The sequence below is a fragment of the Drosophila navojoa genome, chromosome 6 (genome assembly GCF_054131105.1).
Source record: "Drosophila navojoa isolate 15081-1374.11 chromosome 6, UAZ_NAV_1.0, whole genome shotgun sequence".
NCBI lineage: Eukaryota > Metazoa > Arthropoda > Insecta > Diptera > Drosophilidae > Drosophila > Drosophila navojoa.
The window spans coordinates 1368039-1388238 of NC_142894.1; the positions used below are offsets into that span (position 1 = coordinate 1368039).

The 20200-nt window shown below is 38.9% G+C and overlaps 3 protein-coding genes across 3 annotated transcripts in view; 2 read left to right on the forward strand and 1 right to left on the reverse strand.

The window, feature by feature from the left end:
- The window catches only part of Arf4 (ADP-ribosylation factor 2), a 42607-nt gene extending 31424 nt beyond the window's left edge, over nt 1–11183 (reverse strand). The window contains exon 1 of the mRNA XM_089262942.1: nt 11164–11183. The gene's annotated coding sequence lies outside the window, so the exon portion shown is untranslated. The remainder of the gene's footprint in view (nt 1–11163) is intronic.
- Nucleotides 1209–10532, forward strand: PlexB (plexin B). Its single transcript, XM_018107220.3, has 5 exons — nt 1209–2050; nt 4389–9098; nt 9179–9768; nt 9908–10090; nt 10151–10532. Exons 1-5 carry the CDS (start codon nt 1429–1431, stop codon nt 10256–10258), a joined length of 6213 nt encoding a protein of 2070 aa, XP_017962709.1. The 5' UTR covers nt 1209–1428; the 3' UTR covers nt 10259–10532.
- A 4254-nt stretch (nt 11184–15437) lies between the features above and the next one.
- Nucleotides 15438–19873, forward strand: mav (TGF-beta domain-containing family member maverick). Its single transcript, XM_089262893.1, has 2 exons — nt 15438–16780; nt 18604–19873. Exons 1-2 carry the CDS (start codon nt 15913–15915, stop codon nt 19866–19868), a joined length of 2133 nt encoding a protein of 710 aa, XP_089119019.1. The 5' UTR covers nt 15438–15912; the 3' UTR covers nt 19869–19873.
- The last annotated feature ends 327 nt before the right edge of the window (nt 19874–20200 follow it).

A 20200-nucleotide genomic window follows, 5' to 3' on the forward strand; every position in this document is an offset into this window, starting at 1 on the left:
TTGGCCAAACATTTTGTTTATTTATTAAAGTCGATTGCTTTAATGGAATTTAATGAATTTAAAGAAAATGCCAAATCATTCACTATTAGCTATACTGGCAGAACCTCCACTGGGGATTCTGGTGAATATGGAGCCCGTATCCAAAATATACCAAAAACCGAAATTGTATAAAATGCATATATACATACATACATATATATAGTTTTATAACAGACTTTCGATTAGGTTTTTAATCGATAAAAAATAACGGGATGAGTTATCGATTTGTGGCGATAAACGGACAATTAAAAAAATTTGGAGTCTCTAGCTCATATATTCTGAAGTTAACGCGTTCAAACATACGGCCAGACGGGCGAACGCACGGATAGACTGACGGACAGGGCTAAATCGACTCAGCTCGTCGTCTTGATCAAGAATATACATATATGTATACTTTGTGGGGTCTGCCACGTCTCCTACCTGTTACGTACATTTGAACGAAAGCATTATACCCTGATTTGCCATTTTCAATTCAATGGAGCGCAGCCCAAGCGCAGTCGCTGCTTACTGCGCAGTTAGCAGAGCGCGGGCTTATGCGTGAGTATGGATGTATGTATGTGTGCCAAGAGAAGTTACGGGTCTATCCTAGTCGTGCAATCTCGACTAGAGTCTTCTTGCTTGTTAATGTTAGTTTTATTGAATTATTGACAAGTCACTTTTCACGTCTAACGGCTTTAAACAAATTATGTTGAAAATATTGGTATATATATGTTATGTATATCAACTTATACATATGTATGTATATTGAATTTTAATTATATTACTTTTAATATAAATATATGTTGCTTATATTAATCAAGCCTAAAAATGTAGATTATTTGAATTCGAATTCGATTTTCGTTCGCGGTCTTTTTTTTATCGAGTACAAATACTTATCTGTCATTTCCGTCAGTATTCTTTAAATTATGGCATTGTATGCTTAGAACTTGTTTTTGATAAGTGAAATATAGTTTTTGGCAAGAAAATTTATCTGCTAAAACTTACACTATTATCTAAAATATTATTTATTGGGAAATAATTAATTATTTACGGGAACTAAAGTAATCAATTCCCATTATTTCTATCGGTGTGTCAGGTATGTAAGTATCGCATTGAATAATTTTAGTTATCGATAGCTTGACAGCTTTATTATGAAAGTATACACTTTTTTCACAATATGTATATATGTTTTCGCGTTTGACGGAGCATTTGAGAGTTCTTTGTTATTGCTTAACAAATTGTGCTGATTTTTAACCGAAATGTAATTCAGAACTCAGTGCATCAAGTAGTGTAATTTATAATGTGATAAAAAAGCATTGGCTCATCGTTCAAATCGCACATTGCTCTTCCTTCGCCACTCGACTCCCTATGAAAAAAACACCATTTTGAATTTGCCATACATACAAATTAATGGTCAAAGGATTACCCATTGATAGAATGTTGCGGCAAATATTTTCTTTGCTGGGCGCCATATTACTCTTGTTAACTTTGCAAATGCCTTGGGCTGTGCATTGCATCAAAGTTGAGCGTGGGCACGCGCAAACACATTCATATATAAATTTAGACAATGCTGAACCGCAGTCATCACAGCCATTCTCTTCAGCGGACATTGTTGCTCAGTTTGTTCTGCCACCTATTAATAATGGAGGCGTGCCCAATGGTCAATTCGATGGTGGTAGCTCCACGTCCACATCGACGGAGGCTAACTTCGGTAATCACACAAATGCTGCTAATGGTTTCAATATTGGCAGTTACAATGATCAATCGAAAAACTATTTCACTCACCTTACCTTCGATTACGCGCATGACGTCCTTTATGCGGGTGCCACAAACAAAATATTGAAGCTAAATGAAAACCTAAGAGTTCTCTCAGAGGCTGTCACCGGACCCAAGCTCGATGCACCGCAGTGTCATGCCGGTGGATGTCCGGAGGATGTGGAAACGTCGCTGGTTAATAATTATAATAAAATATTGGTTGTTAGCTACGCCCACAACGACGGAGTCCTCATCTCATGTGGTAGTGTACGGCAAGGTATGACAAAAAAAAAATAAAAATAAAAATAAAAATAAAATAAATAAATATATGCAAGAAAATTTGCACTTGCTACTATTTTTTTCATTTTTATTTATGTATCGCTTCAAATCAGATATTAATTTTCCCTATTTCTTATTCCATAACATTGCGTTCAATTATTCATATTTATATTAATATAAAAATATTTTATATTATCTATTAAAATCACCAAAAATCACCGAATATATACAATCAGTCGGCGACGTACTAATGGTTTGGTTTGATTTTCGGTGATTTTAACCCATTCAGAGCTCAAAACTGACTTTAGAGAATCTTTTGAGGATATTTTGTACTTCCGCATCCTTTTACCTGGTAAATTCCAAATGTATAAATACCAGTTTCCCAACTCCAGATGTGGTCATACACCCCCAGACCATCGCGTTTCCGTCTCCATTCTTCACAGTTGCTGTTAAATTTTTTATATTTCTCCATGCTATCTGATCCAAAAATGCTTAATTTGAACTCGTCACTCCAAATTAGTGAATCCCAAAATGAATCTGGCTTCTTTTTTATACCCTGAACCCATTGAAATTGGGAAATCAGGGTATAATGGTTTTGTTAAAAGTATGTAACAGGCAGAAGGAGGCGTGGCAGACCCCACAAAGTATATATATTCTTGATCAGGGCGACAAGCTGAGTCGACTTGGCCCTGTCCGTCTGTCTGTCCGTCCGTCCGTATGTATGAACGCGTCGATTTCAGAAGATATAAGAGAAGATATCTGAGATCAACGCGTTTATACATACGGACAGACATATGGACGGACGGACGGACAGATAGACAGACAGGGCCAAATCGGCTCAGCTTGTCGCCCTGAATATATATGCTTTGTGGGGTCTGCCACGCCTCCTTTTGCCTGTCACATACATTTGAACAAACCATTATGCTCTGATTTCCCATTTTCAATAGGTTCAGGGTACCGTTTGAAATGTTAAAATTGATCTAAATGTAAACGGATCAGAAGAAGTGCGTTAAGGTAGTTTAATCATTTTTTGGTGCATAAAGAGGTCGTACATGAAGCAATACAATTTGTTTGCCTATTTCATAAACAAATACCTCTCTTATATGTAAACTAATCCTAATTCATAAATTTTCATATAAGTGAATGGTATTTTTAACGAATTTGTACCTAAACTGTTTTTTTGCCGACTGTTTATACATATATTATAAGCATAAACCATATTTTTTGCTTTATTGTAATGAATGTAATATATAAATGTTATAATTATAGGACCAAATAAAACTAGTAAGAAGACTCCAGTCGAGACTGCTCGACTAGGAGATACCCTGAACCCTCCAATCTGATATTCTAATCAGTCTGCACTTATTTTAGGCACACACGAACGTATTAGAATACGCTCTACTATCCGCGCAGTAAGCACCGACTGCGCTTGCAGTGTGGGCAATATTATGAGAATTTATTTGTTGAATAATTTAATTTCTAGACGTCCAATCTTAAAGAAACTTTCAGAACTTAATCACATGTACATGTCGACATTTATAATTTGAAAGCTCTTGCTTTTAAAGTTTAGGAGATATAATTAAATAACTATCTTTCGATACGAATTTTAATCGATAATGAAATATCGGAAGTATTTATCGATTTTTAGTGATAAACTTGATATGCGCGTAATATACACAGACCTAGGAAAAAATTTAAATTAAATTTTAAATTTTAACAAAAACCGAAGCTCTATAACGTTAATATTGATCTACTCGTGCTATAAAGATGTAGTAGATAAAATTGTATTACTGATATTCGATAATGGTTTTTTCCATAGGAAAATGACGGTATGAGTATCGATTTTTGTAGAAAAAATTCATATCCGCGCTTTATATACGGACATTTTAACAAAATTTGAGGTCTCTAGCTCCTATATCTTCTGGACCGACGCGTTTATGTATACGAGTTAGCTCGTTGCCCTGATCAAGAATACATATATTTTATGTCACGCCTCCTTCTGCCTGTTAAATAATAAATCTTTTTGTTTTTAATATATTAATTTTATTATAATAATCATAATTTGAATAATGCAAATATAAATAATATTCATAGCATTATTTTTTAAATATAAAATGTGTGATTGGTTTTTCGAAATACTCATCCGGCTCGATCTTTTCTTAAATTGACTTATACTTGTGTGTAACTAAGTCAAGAACAAATTCAAAAGCATTAATCATCAGAGCTAAGATTATCAAGCTTAACAGATCATTAATTGATAAACATTATAATCACAATATATTGTGTTATTTATATCAACAGTTTTCTAAATGTGTTTTGGTGATTTTTCTTCGTAGGTGCCTGTGAAATTTATAATCTCTTGCGATTTCCATCTGCTCCTCAATTTGTGGCAGTGCCATTGGCTGCTAATGATGAATATGCATCGACTTATGCATTTGTTGGTCCGTCTCGCTATTCATGGAAAGAGGAGGATATACTCTATGTGGGCACGACATTTACTAACGTGGGCGACTATCGGCATGATGTGCCAGCGATATCATCTCGACGGTTGGACGACTTAAATTACGCCGAATTTTCCATACAACAGTCAATTATTAACATCGATGTGAAATATCGTGATCACTTTCTGGTTAATTACGTTTACGGATTCAATTCGTCAGAGTATGCGTACTTTGTGCTTGTTCAAAAAAAGTCTCATTTGGCTGAGGAGGCAGGTTATGTAACGCGTTTAGCACGCATCTGCATTACAGATCCGAACTATGACAGCTACACTGAGATAACCATTCAGTGTACTGCTACCAATAAGCAAATCGATTATAATATATTGAGGGATGCGAAGATAACGCATGCCAGCCAAAAGTTGGCACATCAAATGGGCATCAAGCGAGATGATCATGTCCTGGTGACTGTGTTTTCTCCATCAAAAGAGATAAGCGATCAGCCAGAAAACAAGTCAGCTATGTGCATTTATAGCTTGAAGGACATTGAGGATGTGTTTATTGAGAATATACACATGTGCTTTAATGGCACCAATAAGGATCGGAATCTAGGTTATATATCTGGCACGATCAATGATGGGAAATGCCCAAATGCTGGATCTTTGGGAAACATTTACAATTTCTGCAGTGTGGGACTTAAAATTAGCGGCGTTGCACCAATAACGGCACATGCCTTATTCCATTTTGATAATGTTTCGGTTACCTCGGTGACAGCAACAACTACAACTGATCAACAGCATTCACTTGCGTTTCTAGGCACTGAAACAGGCACTATTAAAAAAGTATTAATGTCCGGTCAGAAGCCAGGTGAGTATGAAGAAATTGTAGTCGATGCTGGCAATCGTATACTACCAAACACAATGATGTCAGCGAAAAAGGATTTTCTTTACGTGCTGTCATTGCGTAAAATAACAAAACTGCGTATTGAACATTGTTCCGTATATTCAAATTGTTCAACTTGCCTGGAGTCCAGGGATCCATTTTGTGGCTGGTGTTCCTTGGAAAAGCGCTGCACTGTTCGTTCCACATGTCAACGGGATACATCGGCTTCGCGCTGGCTCTCATTGGGTAGTGGTCAACAATGCATCGATTTCGAATCAATAGTGCCTGACAAAATTCCCATTAATGAATTGACGCGGGTGCAGCTCGTAATACGTACATTGCCGGAACCATTTAATGCCAAATATCGTTGTGTATTTGGGAATTCTACGCCAATTGATGCCGAGATACTGGAGCATGGTTTGGCCTGTGATACGCCTCCAATTGATCAAAGGCCAATTATTGCTGCTAATACGGACCATGTGCTTGTTCCGCTGTCCGTGCGTAGTTCCGAGACTAATAAGGATTTCGTGTCGCGCTCTTTTGCATTTTTTGATTGCTCCCATCATAAAAATTGTCAATCCTGTGTTCGAAGCTCGTGGGGCTGCAATTGGTGCATTTTCGATAACAAGTGTGTCCATAAATCGGAACAGTGTCGTAACATGGAAAATGCAATCGGTGGAGAGGGTCAGTGTCCGCACTTGAAGCGAAATCGTCAACCAATTTTGCTGCCAGTGCGTGTGCCAAAGGAAATAAGATTAGAAATCGAGAATTTGCCAAAGCCAAAAAGTGCGCATGCTGGATATTTGTGTACGATACAAATTGAGGCAGCTCAAATGCTTTTACCGGCTCACATTGAGTCCAACAAGATTGTTGTGTGTGAAAAGACACCGTACTTTTATGAGACGAATACACACGAATACGAAGCCAAGGTTGAGATAACATGGAATCGTCAGCACTATGTAGACACCGCCACAGTCATATTGTACAAGTGTGACGTTCTTGGTTCCCATCGAGAGCATGCTGACTGCAGTTTGTGTGTCACACGTGATCCGAAATACCAATGCGCCTGGTGTGGGAGCTCTTGTGTATACAATGAAACTTGTGGATCATCAACAATAAAAATGCATGGTCTTGGCTATGATGTCGGCTCTGTTTCAAATAATGTTCTCCCTCAAAATGAATGTCCGCGACCTCGAATTGATATCATAAAACCATTGTCAGGTCCTTTGGAAGGCGGAACTTTGATTACAATCGAGGGAAGCAATTTAGGTATTCGCGAAGAAGATGTAAGAGGCAAAATATCAATTGGAACAGTGCCATGTATTTTGGTGAATTACCAAATCTCTGTCAAAATTGAGTGCCGTACGGGAGCAGCATTGCGTGAAATGTCGGCGCCAATTAAGGTCGCAAATGATGCGGGTTTTACGGAGTCAAGTGTTCAATTTCATTTTAAAAATGTTCAGCTCACCGGTTTATATCCCACTGTTGGACCCAAATCGGGTGGTACAAAATTGTCCTTATTAGGCAAATATCTAAATATTGGCTCTAGCATTCGGGCGTTTCTCGATGAATACGAATGTCATATAAATGTAACGCAAGCCTCATCATCTCGCTTATCATGCATAACATCGGAGGCAACGCAACCCGAGCCCATTCGCTCTTTACGCTTGGTTGTCGATGGAGCTAATCGAACATTTACTTGCAAAAATGCAGATTCGGGAGAGCAACAGCAGCTGATAAGTACATCTCGTAGCTATTATGGAGCATATCATTACAATATGCCGCCTCCGCCGTGCTCGATATTCAACTATACACAGGATCCGCGCATAATGCAAATTAAGCCACTGCGCAGCTTTGCCAGTGGAGGTCGCATCTTAACCGTACATGGAATGTATTTGGACTCAATACAAAATCCTGAGCTCGAGGTTTTTCTGGATAATGAGCGTGTAAACAAAACTTCTTGCACTGTTATTAATTCCAGCCAAATGGAGTGTCCATCTCCTCCAGTAAATCAAAAATTTCAGTTATTGAAAGACGCTATTGGAAAGAAATCGGATCAGTACTTCGAACGTAAGCGAAAGCGCAATGCACTATTCAATGATAGTTTAAATATGTACGCAACAGGCTCAACAGTATCCTTTGTTAAGGTACATGAGACTCAATTAAATTTGCAGCTTAGTTTTATCATGGACAATGTGCAGTTGGTGCGAGATTTGAATAAATATTTTCATGAAATTCGCAGTACAATTGTATACCTGAGCGACCCGAGATATATGCCATTCCCGAATGATGGCATCAAACTTTATAAAGGTGACAGCCTGGTCATCGAGGGTGAAATGCTTAATTTGGCGGCTGATGAGTATGATGTAAATGTAACGATCGGCACTGTTCAGTGCAATATAACGAGCCTTGCTCTTACACAACTATTGTGCATACCGCCCGAGCAGCAACCGGCCTCGACGGATGAAAATGGTATTGATCAGTCAGTGGATCTGCCACTGGTTGTTGTTAAAGTTGGTCGTAATTTGCGCTTTGTTATTGGCTATCTAAAATATGATTTGAACAAACCGTATTCGTTCTCACATGCCGTGTTCGGTATCATATTGACTGTAGCTGCATTGATCATTATACTTGTAATTGTTTTAATCATATTTCGGCGAAGGTCAACGCAAGCAGAACGTGAATATAAACGTATACAAATCCAAATGATCACTTTGGAGAGTAATGTGCGGTCTGAATGCAAACAGGCATTTGCCGAACTACAAACTGACATGACAGACCTAACTGCGGACCTTGAAAGCAGTGGCATACCAACGCTCGATCATGTCAACTATATTATGAAAGTATTCTTTCCAGGCGTATCGGATCATCCAATATTAAATTCCGCAAAAATACGCGGGAATAGCCAGCATACAAATTATGATACAGCTATGATGCAATTCGAGCAGTTGATGAGCAACAAATACTTCCTTTTAACGTTTATTGAAACTTTAGAGATGCAACGATCATCATTTTCAATACGCGATCGTGTAAATGTTGCCTCACTCCTAATGATCGTTCTTATGAACAAAATGGAGTATGCCACGGAAATTTTGAAATCGCTTTTGTTGCGTCTTATCGACAAATCATTGGCCAGCAAGCATCCGCAGTTAATGCTGCGCCGCACGGAAAGTGTCGTAGAGAAGATGTTAACCAACTATTTGGCAATTTGCATGTACGAATATCTGAAAGAATATGCCGGCTCAAGTTTATTTTTGTTGTTCAAGGCAATTAAGCATCAAGTAGAGAAAGGTCTGGTCGATGCTATAACGCACGATGCACGATATTCGCTGTCCGAGGAACGTTTACTGCATGAACAGATCACACATTCCGTCGTTTTATTGCATATCCTACAGGACGATCTGGACGAGAAGGTTCAGTGTCGCGTCAATGACTGGGATACAATATCCCAAGTCAAGTTAAAGATTCTTGATGCCATCTTCAAAAATACACCATTCTCAATGCGGCCGTCAGTACACGAAGTGGACCTTGAGTGGCGTCACGGTCGTGGTGGTCATTTAACACTCCAGGATGAGGATCTTACCACAAAAACTATTAACGGCTGGAAGCGCTTGAATACATTATTCCATTATGGGGTTAAAGAGTCCGCCGTTATGTCTCTTATCGCCAGACAGAATGACAGCTACAATATGCCTTATAGTAAACCGCAGGCTCCCTATCACAATTGTAAGTTTAATTTTTGTAATCCATTAGTGTTTTCAACTTGACATCCTCTTAATAAATTATAATTATTATTCGTTTTTTAGTTTATTATATTAACAATTCGCAGAGTCATATTATAATCAACAACGATATTGAATCGGGTCTCCAGCAACCGAGGCTCTATCACCTAGTAAAGCCAATAATACCCGATCACTATATGAATATAAAAAATTCGGCTATATCTGGAGTCTTGCCACCAGCGCAAGGTGGTGCTCACTGCATTGGAAATGGGAGCGAGAGAATTAACAAAACTATACCAGAAGTGTATTTAACCCGATTGCTTGCCACAAAGGGTACTATACAGAAATTTGTTGATGATTTCTTTTCGATTATATTAACTGTAAATGAAGAGCTGCCACCCGCTGTTAAATGGCTATTTGATCTGCTCGATGAGGCGGCTAGACGTCATGGTATTGCCGACACTGATATTATACACGCATGGAAATCGAATAGTTTGCCACTGAGATTTTGGGTTAACTTTATTAAGAATCCAGATTTTATATTTGACGTAAACAAAACATACTCTGTAGACTCCTGCCTGAGTGTCATCGCACAGACTTTTATGGACGCATGTTCAACAACGGAACACAGATTGGGCAAAGACTCGCCATCCAATAAACTCTTATTTGCTAAGGTAATTACGCTGAGTAAATAAATTAAAAAATGCCTCGAAAGATTATAATATGTATAACTTAGGCCTAAAATATGTGATTATCCTAAAACAGTGCATTCCCAATTTATTTATTTATTTTTTTTTTTGTTATTGGAAATAGGATATTCCAAACTATAGAAGAATGGTAAAGGACTTCTATCGAGATGTGGCAAGGCTTCCTCAAATTAGCGATCAAGAAATGAGCACAGCAATGCAGCAGTTGTCAGTTCAGCAGAATGCAGAATTTGACACCATTTCTGCATTAAAAGAACTGTATATTTATATAACTAAGTACAGAGAGCAGGTATGTGAAGAAATTGATGTAATGTCATAAAAAATGTTTGATTTTAGAAATATATCGTAGATAATGGATGCTCTGGACTCTGATCCGAATTGTAAAAAAATGCATTTGTCCAGTAAACTTCAAAGTGTGGCCTGTACACTAGATGGCGAGGATACATCAAACTGCTGACAAGAAAGTGTATTTTATTATGTGATTTATGACGTTGCTAACCTGATCTTTCTAATTTCGAGCATCCCAATTTTAATTTTAATTAACGATTAATTATGTCTGTGAAATCCACATCCCACATACAAATATTCTATCAAGTGCCAACTAGAGCAACAAAATCTGTCACATCATTTAATTTAAATGTACTTTTCACTTATTTACATACATATATACTTTTGTATATGTATGTTTGATAACTCAACGAAAACAAAAAAGACAAACAAAAATCTCAAAACCTATAGTATACTATTTTGCAATATATATATATATTCTCTTATCGAAAGACTAATTCACACATAACGTAATATCTTCAATTCCGCAATTTAGGTCGCGAGAAATTCTGATTAATACCGCTTTATAGTCTATTCGGTTGCATTAACACATTGATAAAAGATATAATACATATAACCTACCAACACGGCAGAATACTAAGTTAAAAAAGTTTAAGAAATATCACATATGTAGATATAAAATAAATCTATCTCCTTAAGATATATCCAGGATTCTCATGGAGTTTCTAGGTTAAATAGTATATTACGATAAACACTTACATCCACTAATTTAATTACACTCATCCTGTGGATTTGGATTCGTATTTGTTATAATATACCATACTATGCATTACATCGACAAATGCCATGACTGAATTGTAAAAAAAAAATTGTTTAAAAATTGAAAGTCTGCTAGTTATTTAGCAAAAATGTATTACGGCAAAAATTAATTCGATTTTAACTATATTTTATAGTACAGTAATGCTAGGATCCATATGTATTTAAAATATTTTTTGTAGTTTTAACAAGTAATATATAACTTATTTGTATTTGGAATTACAGTTACTGTTTTGTTCAAGGTCTTTCAAATTAAAGCTATATTTTCACTAAAAGTTAGGAACTGGCACGTTAACATTTTTTGTTCTTAATAACTGCCTATCATAGAACTTCATTTTTAGGATATTCGTACTTTTATATATTTTGCTAATGAGATAACATACATGTTGTTGCCCTCTTCATTCGGCTCGATAAAGAGCCTAGTACTTTAGAACATGTGATATATATTGTATTAAGTATTCGTACAGTTTAATGAGTAAATATATAAAATGCCTTTTCTTTGATGCTTACTTCTAATGCCTATCCATCAATTTGTAGTCAAATTGTAACTTAAAGCATATAAAATTTAGATTATTAATAATAATTTTTAAAATTGGATGTTTACCTTTTAAGATATGGGTTCGATAACATGTATAGAAACTATGTTGAGCTATTCATTATATTCTATATTGTCTTTAGAAATATATACTTTTACTTCAACCATCGCAATTTACATACCCTTTTGCTTAATTACTTGAATAATTAATTAATTGAATATTGAATATTAAGACATTTTATATTTGGATTTTATATATTTTAATATTTGCGTATTCTATTATTTATTATGTTTTAATTTCATTTGTATTTTGTACCTTTATTTGACTACTGTGTATATAAGGAAATACATATACATAAATAATAAGGAATATATAAACGAAATAGTACATACATTATGTATATACCATAACAACATTATAATAATTAATTTGTAAGGCAACGTAATTATGAAAGAATGTATTACCATATTAATTTAAATAAAGTTCATAAGGTTATTCAAGATAACCATATAATGTAACATTGTAAAAATTCAATCGAATCATATTTTAGCTAAATATTTATTTAGTATAAAGTATGTATTTTTTCTTAGCCTTCATATATGAAGAGCTAAAACGCTGAAATTTTGAATGAAGATTCGTGTTGACCATGGCGTGACAAATCGGATAAAAGTGTATCTCTTTAAAGTACATGAGCTAATGTTATGATTGTATAAAAATTAATGAGCAAGAACGTTGCAATCGGGAGTTACCAACTGAAGATTACTTATGCACATCCCATTAGCAATTTAGTAGCTAAGTTTAGCTCTAGTACTGCAGAAAATTCAGTTTATGCCTTTTTGTCAGTAGAACGAGCTAACGGTAACCTAACGCGTCGATCTCAGAAGATATAAGAGCTAGAGACTTCAAATTTTTTTTTTAAATGTCTGTATATGTCGCGCGCATATCGAGTTTATCACTAAGGATAACTCATTCCGAAATTTGTTTATCGATAAAAAACCTTATCGAAGATCAGTTATAAAATTATATCTCTCACATATTTAAAGGTAGAGTTTCCAAACTTAATATGTATATTAAAATGCATTTTATACAATTTCGGATTTTGTTGAAATTTTCCCCCACCCCTATATCCACCCCCTCACCATCATATTTGTAAAAGGCGTATTTCAAATACGAGAGACTTGACCTTCGGCATAAACATACATTTAAACAATATGATTACGTTCTGCAAGTTTCATTACGATCGTACGTCTAGAAATTAAATTATTCAAAAAATCAACAAACAAGTCGAGCAGTCTGGACTGGAGCTTTCTTTCTTACTTGTTATATATATATTTTTTTATATATTCGTTTATTAACAACTTTTACAATATGAGTGTGATTAGGTGGCTAAGGATAGCGCACGATGCTTGTAGTACGGCCGTAAAGCATTGCTTCGCAAGCACTTTGCACTCCCTTAGCTTGGGATAGCTCGTCTTCGCTCGATTCTGCGAAGCTCCATCATGATTGTGGTCGCGAAGGTGTTTATAAGTTTCCAAGCTGCCTCCGATTCCAACATCACGTTGACCATGTTGTCCGCTCTAATGGAGCGGCCCACTGCTTCTTCCAGACAGCGCCTCTCCTCTAGTATTCGTCCGCATTCGAATAAGACGTGGTTGGCGTCCTCCACCAGACCTCGTCCGTATCAAGAGCATTCGTCGGTTTCATCGTGGCCAAAGCGCTTCAAGTAAAAAATCTGCGAAAGATCAAAATTAACCTCGCCGTGATTGTGGTTTAGCCATGGCTCAAGCTCCGGGATGAGAGTATGTGTCCATCGCACTTTAGTGGAGATGTTCCACCTTCTTTGCCATCTTGCAATGCTGTTCGCTCTGATTTCGTTACTTCGTATAAGCATTCCGTTCCACGGCTTCGGCGACTAGGTCCTCCTGTTCGGAACACGCAGCAGACTCTGACTGCGCTCAATCTGTAGTTGGCGCGAATGCCTCGGCGTTGCCGTCGCTCTTGCCAATATTGGCGCAGCATAGATGATGACGGACTTTAAGACGCTCATTAGAAGGAGACGTCGTTGCTGAATTTGGGCTACTAGCCTCTGAAAGGGCCGCGGGATCAAAAGTATCCAGCCGAACCACAAGGTTGACGCCCTGGCAGGTGGCTCACCTATTGTGAATGATCGCTGCCCATATAGCTATCGCAATGTCTCAATGTTGCTTCCCGAAAGAGGGATGAAGTTACAAAAGTAATGTCAATTACAGATCCGTATGGCATTTGTTGTGTGGCTGTCCCATTCTAACGCCCATGAGTAAAAATCTCCTGCCATAATGGCCTTCCGACCCCTAGCATCCTAGGCAAGCTTGTCTAGCATCGTTGTGAATTCACTGAGCTGCATGCTGGGAGCCAGATAGAGTGTGTGTGTGTGTCTTATAAGCAGACACGCACACAAATACATATGTATGTATGTATGTATTTACATGCACAATGCATGGATACATTCAGATGTATGTATGCATGTACATACACATACATACATATATGTATGTTCGCGTGAAACTTATTATCTCTCACAAAGAATGTTTGCGCTTCTCTCTACTCGCACAGATGAGCCTCTTTTTATCAATGGCAAAGTACTTGAAGTTGTAGCAAACAAATAAAAACAAGAAGGCTTTAGTCGAGACTGCTCGACTAGGAGATACCTTGAACCCTTTATGCTGATATTCTAATCATTCTGTACTTCTTTTATGCACATATATGTACATACATACACACGCACGTATAACAACGAGCTCTGCGGTTGGACTGCACACTACAGTGTGGGTAACATTTTGATTAATTTAATTTCTCGACCTAAAATCTTAATGAAACTTTCAGAAAGTAATCATCAGTAATAATCTCTAGTATTTGAAATGCGTTCAATTGGGAGCAAAGGGGCGTAGTGTCCAAAATCTGTAAATTACAAAATGTTTGTATTCATCATATGTGTATACACAGTAAATCTGGAGCTTTCAGGTCTAATAATGTTCAAATGAGGCTGAAAAAACAAAAAATATTTTTCGATTATTTTCGATAAAAAGTTATCGGATGATTTATCGAATGAATAAAGCAAACTCGTACTGCGTATGCTATACATGAGTATGCACACAAAATTTCAGCTCTCTAGCTTTTGTATCTTCTGAGATTGACGCACTCGTACAGACGGACGTACGGGCAGACGGACAGGGCTATATCGACTCAGCTCGTCGTCCTGATCAAGAATAAATATACTTTATGGGGTATTCTGGGGTATCTGCGATATGGGGTATCTGCGATATTTCCTTCTGCCCGTTACATACTTTTACACAAATCCATTATATCCTGATTTCCCATTTTTAATGGGAAATGCATGTACATACATACATATGAATACATACGAATTTCTTCTTCTGTCTTTTATTAATTCATATTTTATGGGGCTTATTACATACATATGAACATACACACATATGTACGTAATACGTGAGATAATCGTAGTCCGTTGATGTAAAAATTTGAATAAAAATTAGCTAAGGGCAATAAATAAATAAATAAAAACTTTGATTAGGTTTGTTTATTATTGTTGCGCTCGAGTAAGAAAATAAATACTGTAGCACACGCACAGATACATATTTGTATATGTTTAAATATAAATACATATGTATGTATGTATGGAGGCAATGTTGCCCAACATTCATTCATGGAGATGCCTAAATTGATATATATATATATATATATATATATATATATATATATATATATATATATATATATATATATATATATATATGTATGTATATGTTCACAAAAGCCGAATTAATTTTGTAATTTTTGTAATACAAAAAGTGATAAAGCACTAACAGTGCTTCTAATCATTTGACGCTTGCTGTTCATATATACATACATACATATGTATGTATATCGACTAAGTGGGTGTGCGTGTATGTAAATATATACATATGTATGTGGGTATAAGCAAGAGATTGTTTATATTGTGGTGGCTGTTGAGTAAGCATTCACTTTGTGGTATTTTAGTTGCATATGAAGTGCTAAGCGAACAGGTTTTCGTCTCTGCTTGCTGTACATCAATGGATACGACTCGATTGTTGATCGCGAGCGCCAAAAAATTATAATATAAATATAATAGACTCAGAAATTGAACTGTGATTTTTACTCTATAACTTATAACTAAAAAACTAATAAATATTTTGTGCTGATTCAATTCAATCTCCCCATACAAGCCATAAACTTACATATACGAATTTAAGCGTTCATATGTATGTAATCGTGTAGTAGTTGGATAGCTTACTGGGCTAGAAATGAGTAAGCAAGTGGATCAATTGTGTGAGAAAATCCAATATATGTGTGTGATATCGAAAGGCAGATCGAAATCGAGGAACAACACCCTCTGACACTTTATATAATTTCTGTGCCATCCCGTTATCTATAAAGGCCATGTGGTATAAAGATGAAAATACGTATAGAATCTGAATACTTTGCAGCTACACTCCAAAGTATTTTCCACTGGATTGATTTAAAAAAAAAAAGAGCCAAAAGACCAGCAAACAGGTCTTTCGAATATATTGCCAATAGAAAAATCTTACGTTGCATTTTGAGACAAAACATTTATTATGTAAAATACATATGCCGTCAATTACATTTATACAATATTTTTGATTGTTATTATAATGATGTTGAGCGGATTCGAAAGGATTCGAACACATCCATATACCGTCGGATCTTCTCTTCCATATTTCCGAAATTAACGCAGTTATGTTTCGTGCTTTTTTTATTGTTGCCATTCTGCTCTTCATTGATACAGGAAGCCAGTGGAAAAAATTTTAAGGCGATCCCAAATATATCATTAAGTCCGAAGAAATTGTGGCTCAGCTCCACTTATACGCATCGCGTGCAACAGTGGTCAAAAGCAAATCAGTTATCCCAAAATAAATGGAATTTCAAAGTAAGGCTTAGAAACAATGATAACGATAATCAAAATAATCGCCATAGCCATAACCGTAGCCATAGCATATCAAAAGGCACCTATCCATATAATCACAGTTTAAATGAACATAGTCTGATAATTATAAGTCCATTTGGTAGTAAAAAACACAAAACAAACAAAAATACAGTGGCTCAAACCATATCATACGACCAAAAGCTAAATTCCGCTTCCAATAGCAAACGCATTAAAAGATCACAAAAACATGAAATAATGGAAATAGAATACAAGAAGAACAAACAAATTCGAAACATACAAAATAGGATTATAAATAAGCAGAAGCTAACGGAATTAGTAATGAACGGCCTTGGATTAAAGAAACTGCCCGATATGAGAAAAAGAGAAAGGGAAAAAAGAGGAGGAGAGGAGAGGGGGAGGCGGTAGAGGAGAGGAGGGAGAGGAGAGGAGAGGAGAAGGAGAGGCGAGGAGAGGGCGCGGAGAGGGAGGAGCGGAGCGGAGAGGAGAGGGCGAGAGAGGAGGAGGCGAGGAGCGGAGAGGGAGAGGCGAGGAGGAGCGAGGAGAGGAGAGGAGAGGAGCGAGGAGAGGAGAGGAGAGGAGAGGAGAGGAGAGAGAGGAGAGGAGAGGAGAGGCGAGGAGGAGGAGAGGAGAGGAGCGGAGCGGAGGAGAGGAGCAGGAGCGGAGCGGAGAGGAGAGGAGAGGAGAGGAGAGGAGAGAGGGAGGAGAGGAGAGCGAGGAGAGAGAGGAGGAGGAGGAGCGAGAGCGGAGAGAGCGGAGAGGAGAGGAGAGGAGAGGAGAGGCGAGAGGGAGAGGAGAGGAGAGCGGAGAGGAGAGGAGAGGAGAGGAGAGGAGAGGAGCGGAGGGAGGGAGGAGAGCGGAGAGGAGAGAGAGAGGAGAGAGAGGAGAGAGAGCGAGAGGAGAGGCGAGGAGAGGAGAGGAGAGGAGAGGAGCGGAGAGGAGGGAGCGGCGAGAGCGGAGAGGCGAGAGCGAGGAGAGGAGCGGAGAGGAGAGGAGGAGCGCGGAGAGGAGAGAGAGGAGAGGCGAGGAGCGGAGAGGCGAGAGGGAGGAGAGGAGAGGGAGGAGAGGAGAGGAGAGGAGAGAGGAGCGAGGAGGAGAGGGAGAGGAGAGGGAGAGGAGAGGAGGAGCGAGAGGAGAGGAGAGGAGAGGAGAGGAGAGGAGCGAGGAGAGGAGAGGGAGGAGAGGAGAGCGGAGAGGGAGCGGAGAGAGGAGAGGAGAGGCGGAGAGGAGAGGAGAGGAGAGGCGGAGAGGAGAGGAGAGGAGAGGAGAGGCGGAGAGGAGGAGAGGAGAGGAGAGGAGAGGCGAGGAGAGGAGAGGAGAGGAGAGGAGAGGAGAGGAGAGGAGGAGAGGAGAGGAGAGGAGGAGAGAGAGGAGAGGAGAGGAGAGGAGAGGAGAGGAGAGGAGAGGAGAGGAGAGGAGAGGAGCGAGAGGGCGAGGAGCGGAGGCGGAGAGGCGGAGAGGCGAGGAGAGGAGCGGAGAGGAGAGGAGAGGAGGCGAGGAGAGGAGAGGAGCGGAGAGAGAGAGAGGAGGAGGAGCGAGGAGAGGAGCGGAGAGGGAGGAGAGGGAGAGGAGCGGAGAGGAGAGGAGAGGGAGAGGAGAGGAGAGGAGAGGAGCGGAGAGGGCGGAGAGGAGCGGAGGAGCGGAGGCGAGGAGAGGAGCGGAGGAGAGGAGAGGAGAGGAGAGGAGAGGAGAGGAGAGGAGAGGCGGAGAGGAGAGGAGAGGAGAGGGAGGAGAGAGGAGAGGAGAGGAGAGGAGAGAGAGAGAGGGAGGAGGGAGAGGAGAGGAGAGGAGGGAGGAGAGGAGCGGAGAGGAGAGGAGAGGGAGGAGAGGAGAGAGGAGGAGGAGAGGAGAGGGAGGAGAGGGGAGAGGAGAGGAGAGGAGGAAGGAGAGGAGAGGAGGAGAGGCGAGGAGAGGAGAGAGGGAGCGGAGAGGAGCGGAGAGGGAGGAGGGGAGAGGAGAGGAGAGGGCCGGAGAGGAGGGAGTTAGGAGCGAGAGGAGGGAAGCGTAGGGCAGCGGAAGAGGAGGAGAGTGAGAGGCTTTCTAGTCTATTCTATTCTCTTCTGTATCGTTCTGCTATTCTCTCTTCTCTTCTCTTCTCTTCTCTTCTCTTCTCTTCTCTTCTCTTCTCTTCTTTTCTTTTCTTTCACATTAAATAACGCAATTTTTTAAATATTTTTCTATGAAAGGCAAACATTAGTCAATTAGAATACTCAAGCAAATACCTTCAGTATTTAGAACGTGTGAAAAAAAAGAGAGTTGGTGACAGTAAGGACGGCAACTTTTATTTTTCAGGAGATCCATCCTCATCAACACTTCGTATTTTAACCATAGTCACAAACAGTGTTAACGATATCACATACGAACGACTCCGCCGCCAACGTCGGACTCCAAAGGGAATGAAAAGAGCGAATCAAGAGTCGAGGATGGAATCGTTTAACGATAAGACAAATATTCGTTTACATTTTCCATTAGCCATTAACGATGCTGATGGATTTCACTACAAGAAACTAGATGAGGCAAACGTGAGGCTAATGATGCTGTACAATCCAGCATTGGCACAATCACGTCACCATAGAACAAGGATAGAACAAGGAGTTAAAAGAAAATATAACAATTCAATGAATCACAAAGCAAACTGCAATAGAGATAGCATGATTCCCGTTAATCACCAACAAAATCGTAGATCCAAATCCCGTAGTTACCCGTTAAAATTGAGCGTTTATCAGTTGCTGCCAATGTACAAACGCAAACAGTTAGATTCCCGTAAAATAGAGTTTGAGAACACGATGGAAGTAGATGAAACCCGCAGCCAGTGGTTGGAATTCGATGTTACCGAGGCGGTGCGTGGATGGTTAAACAAGAGCTGCGAGAACCTTGGAATAGAGATTCAATGTGATAAATGTCGACGCATTGGGGCGCGAATACTCAGCGATGTGCACAGCCCACATCATATGGATCAGAATGATGGGGATGATAATGATCGATATCACCTATCGCCAGTTTTGAATATTATTGGGCACATCGGTCGCACCTATCGTGAAAAAGGAATACATTCGTTTAATCACAACAACTACTCTGATTATAGTAATTCGAATATTACCAATCTCTGGCCTAATAGTTGTTACAAATCGCATCAACGGTGCTGCCGACATCAATTGAATGTGGCTTTTAAGGACATCAAAGGATTCGAGTTTATCATACAGCCAAAGATTTTCGACGCCGGCTATTGCCTTGGGCGTTGCCCCCCTAGGCACAATCCCGCCCATCACCACGCCCTACTCCAGAGCTTAATATGGCAGCAGGACCATAACCGTGTACCTCGACCATGCTGTGCCCCATCGAAACTCACTGAGCTAGAAATATTGCACGTGGATGAGAACCATAGTGATAAGCTTAAGATATCAACATGGAGCAATATGCAAGTTTCCGAATGCGCATGCTCATAAATTAATTTTGCCCTTTTTCCTCGTCTTCAGTATTTCGATGGGTTATTGATAATATATTGATTATATATAAATATACAAGTTTAATTTGAAATCGTAGTAAATGGTTTTACTATTTGTCGAGACAAAATATTTTGAAATAACCCGTTTTTATACCCTGAATCCATTGAAAATGGGAAATCAGGGTGAAGTGGTTTTGTGAAAAGTATGAAACAGGCAGAAGGAATCAGACTCCATAAGTATATATATCAGACCCCATAATGTATATATATGTTGTTAATCAGGGCGATGAGCTGATATTGCCGTGTCCGTCTGTCCGTGAGTCGATCTCAGTA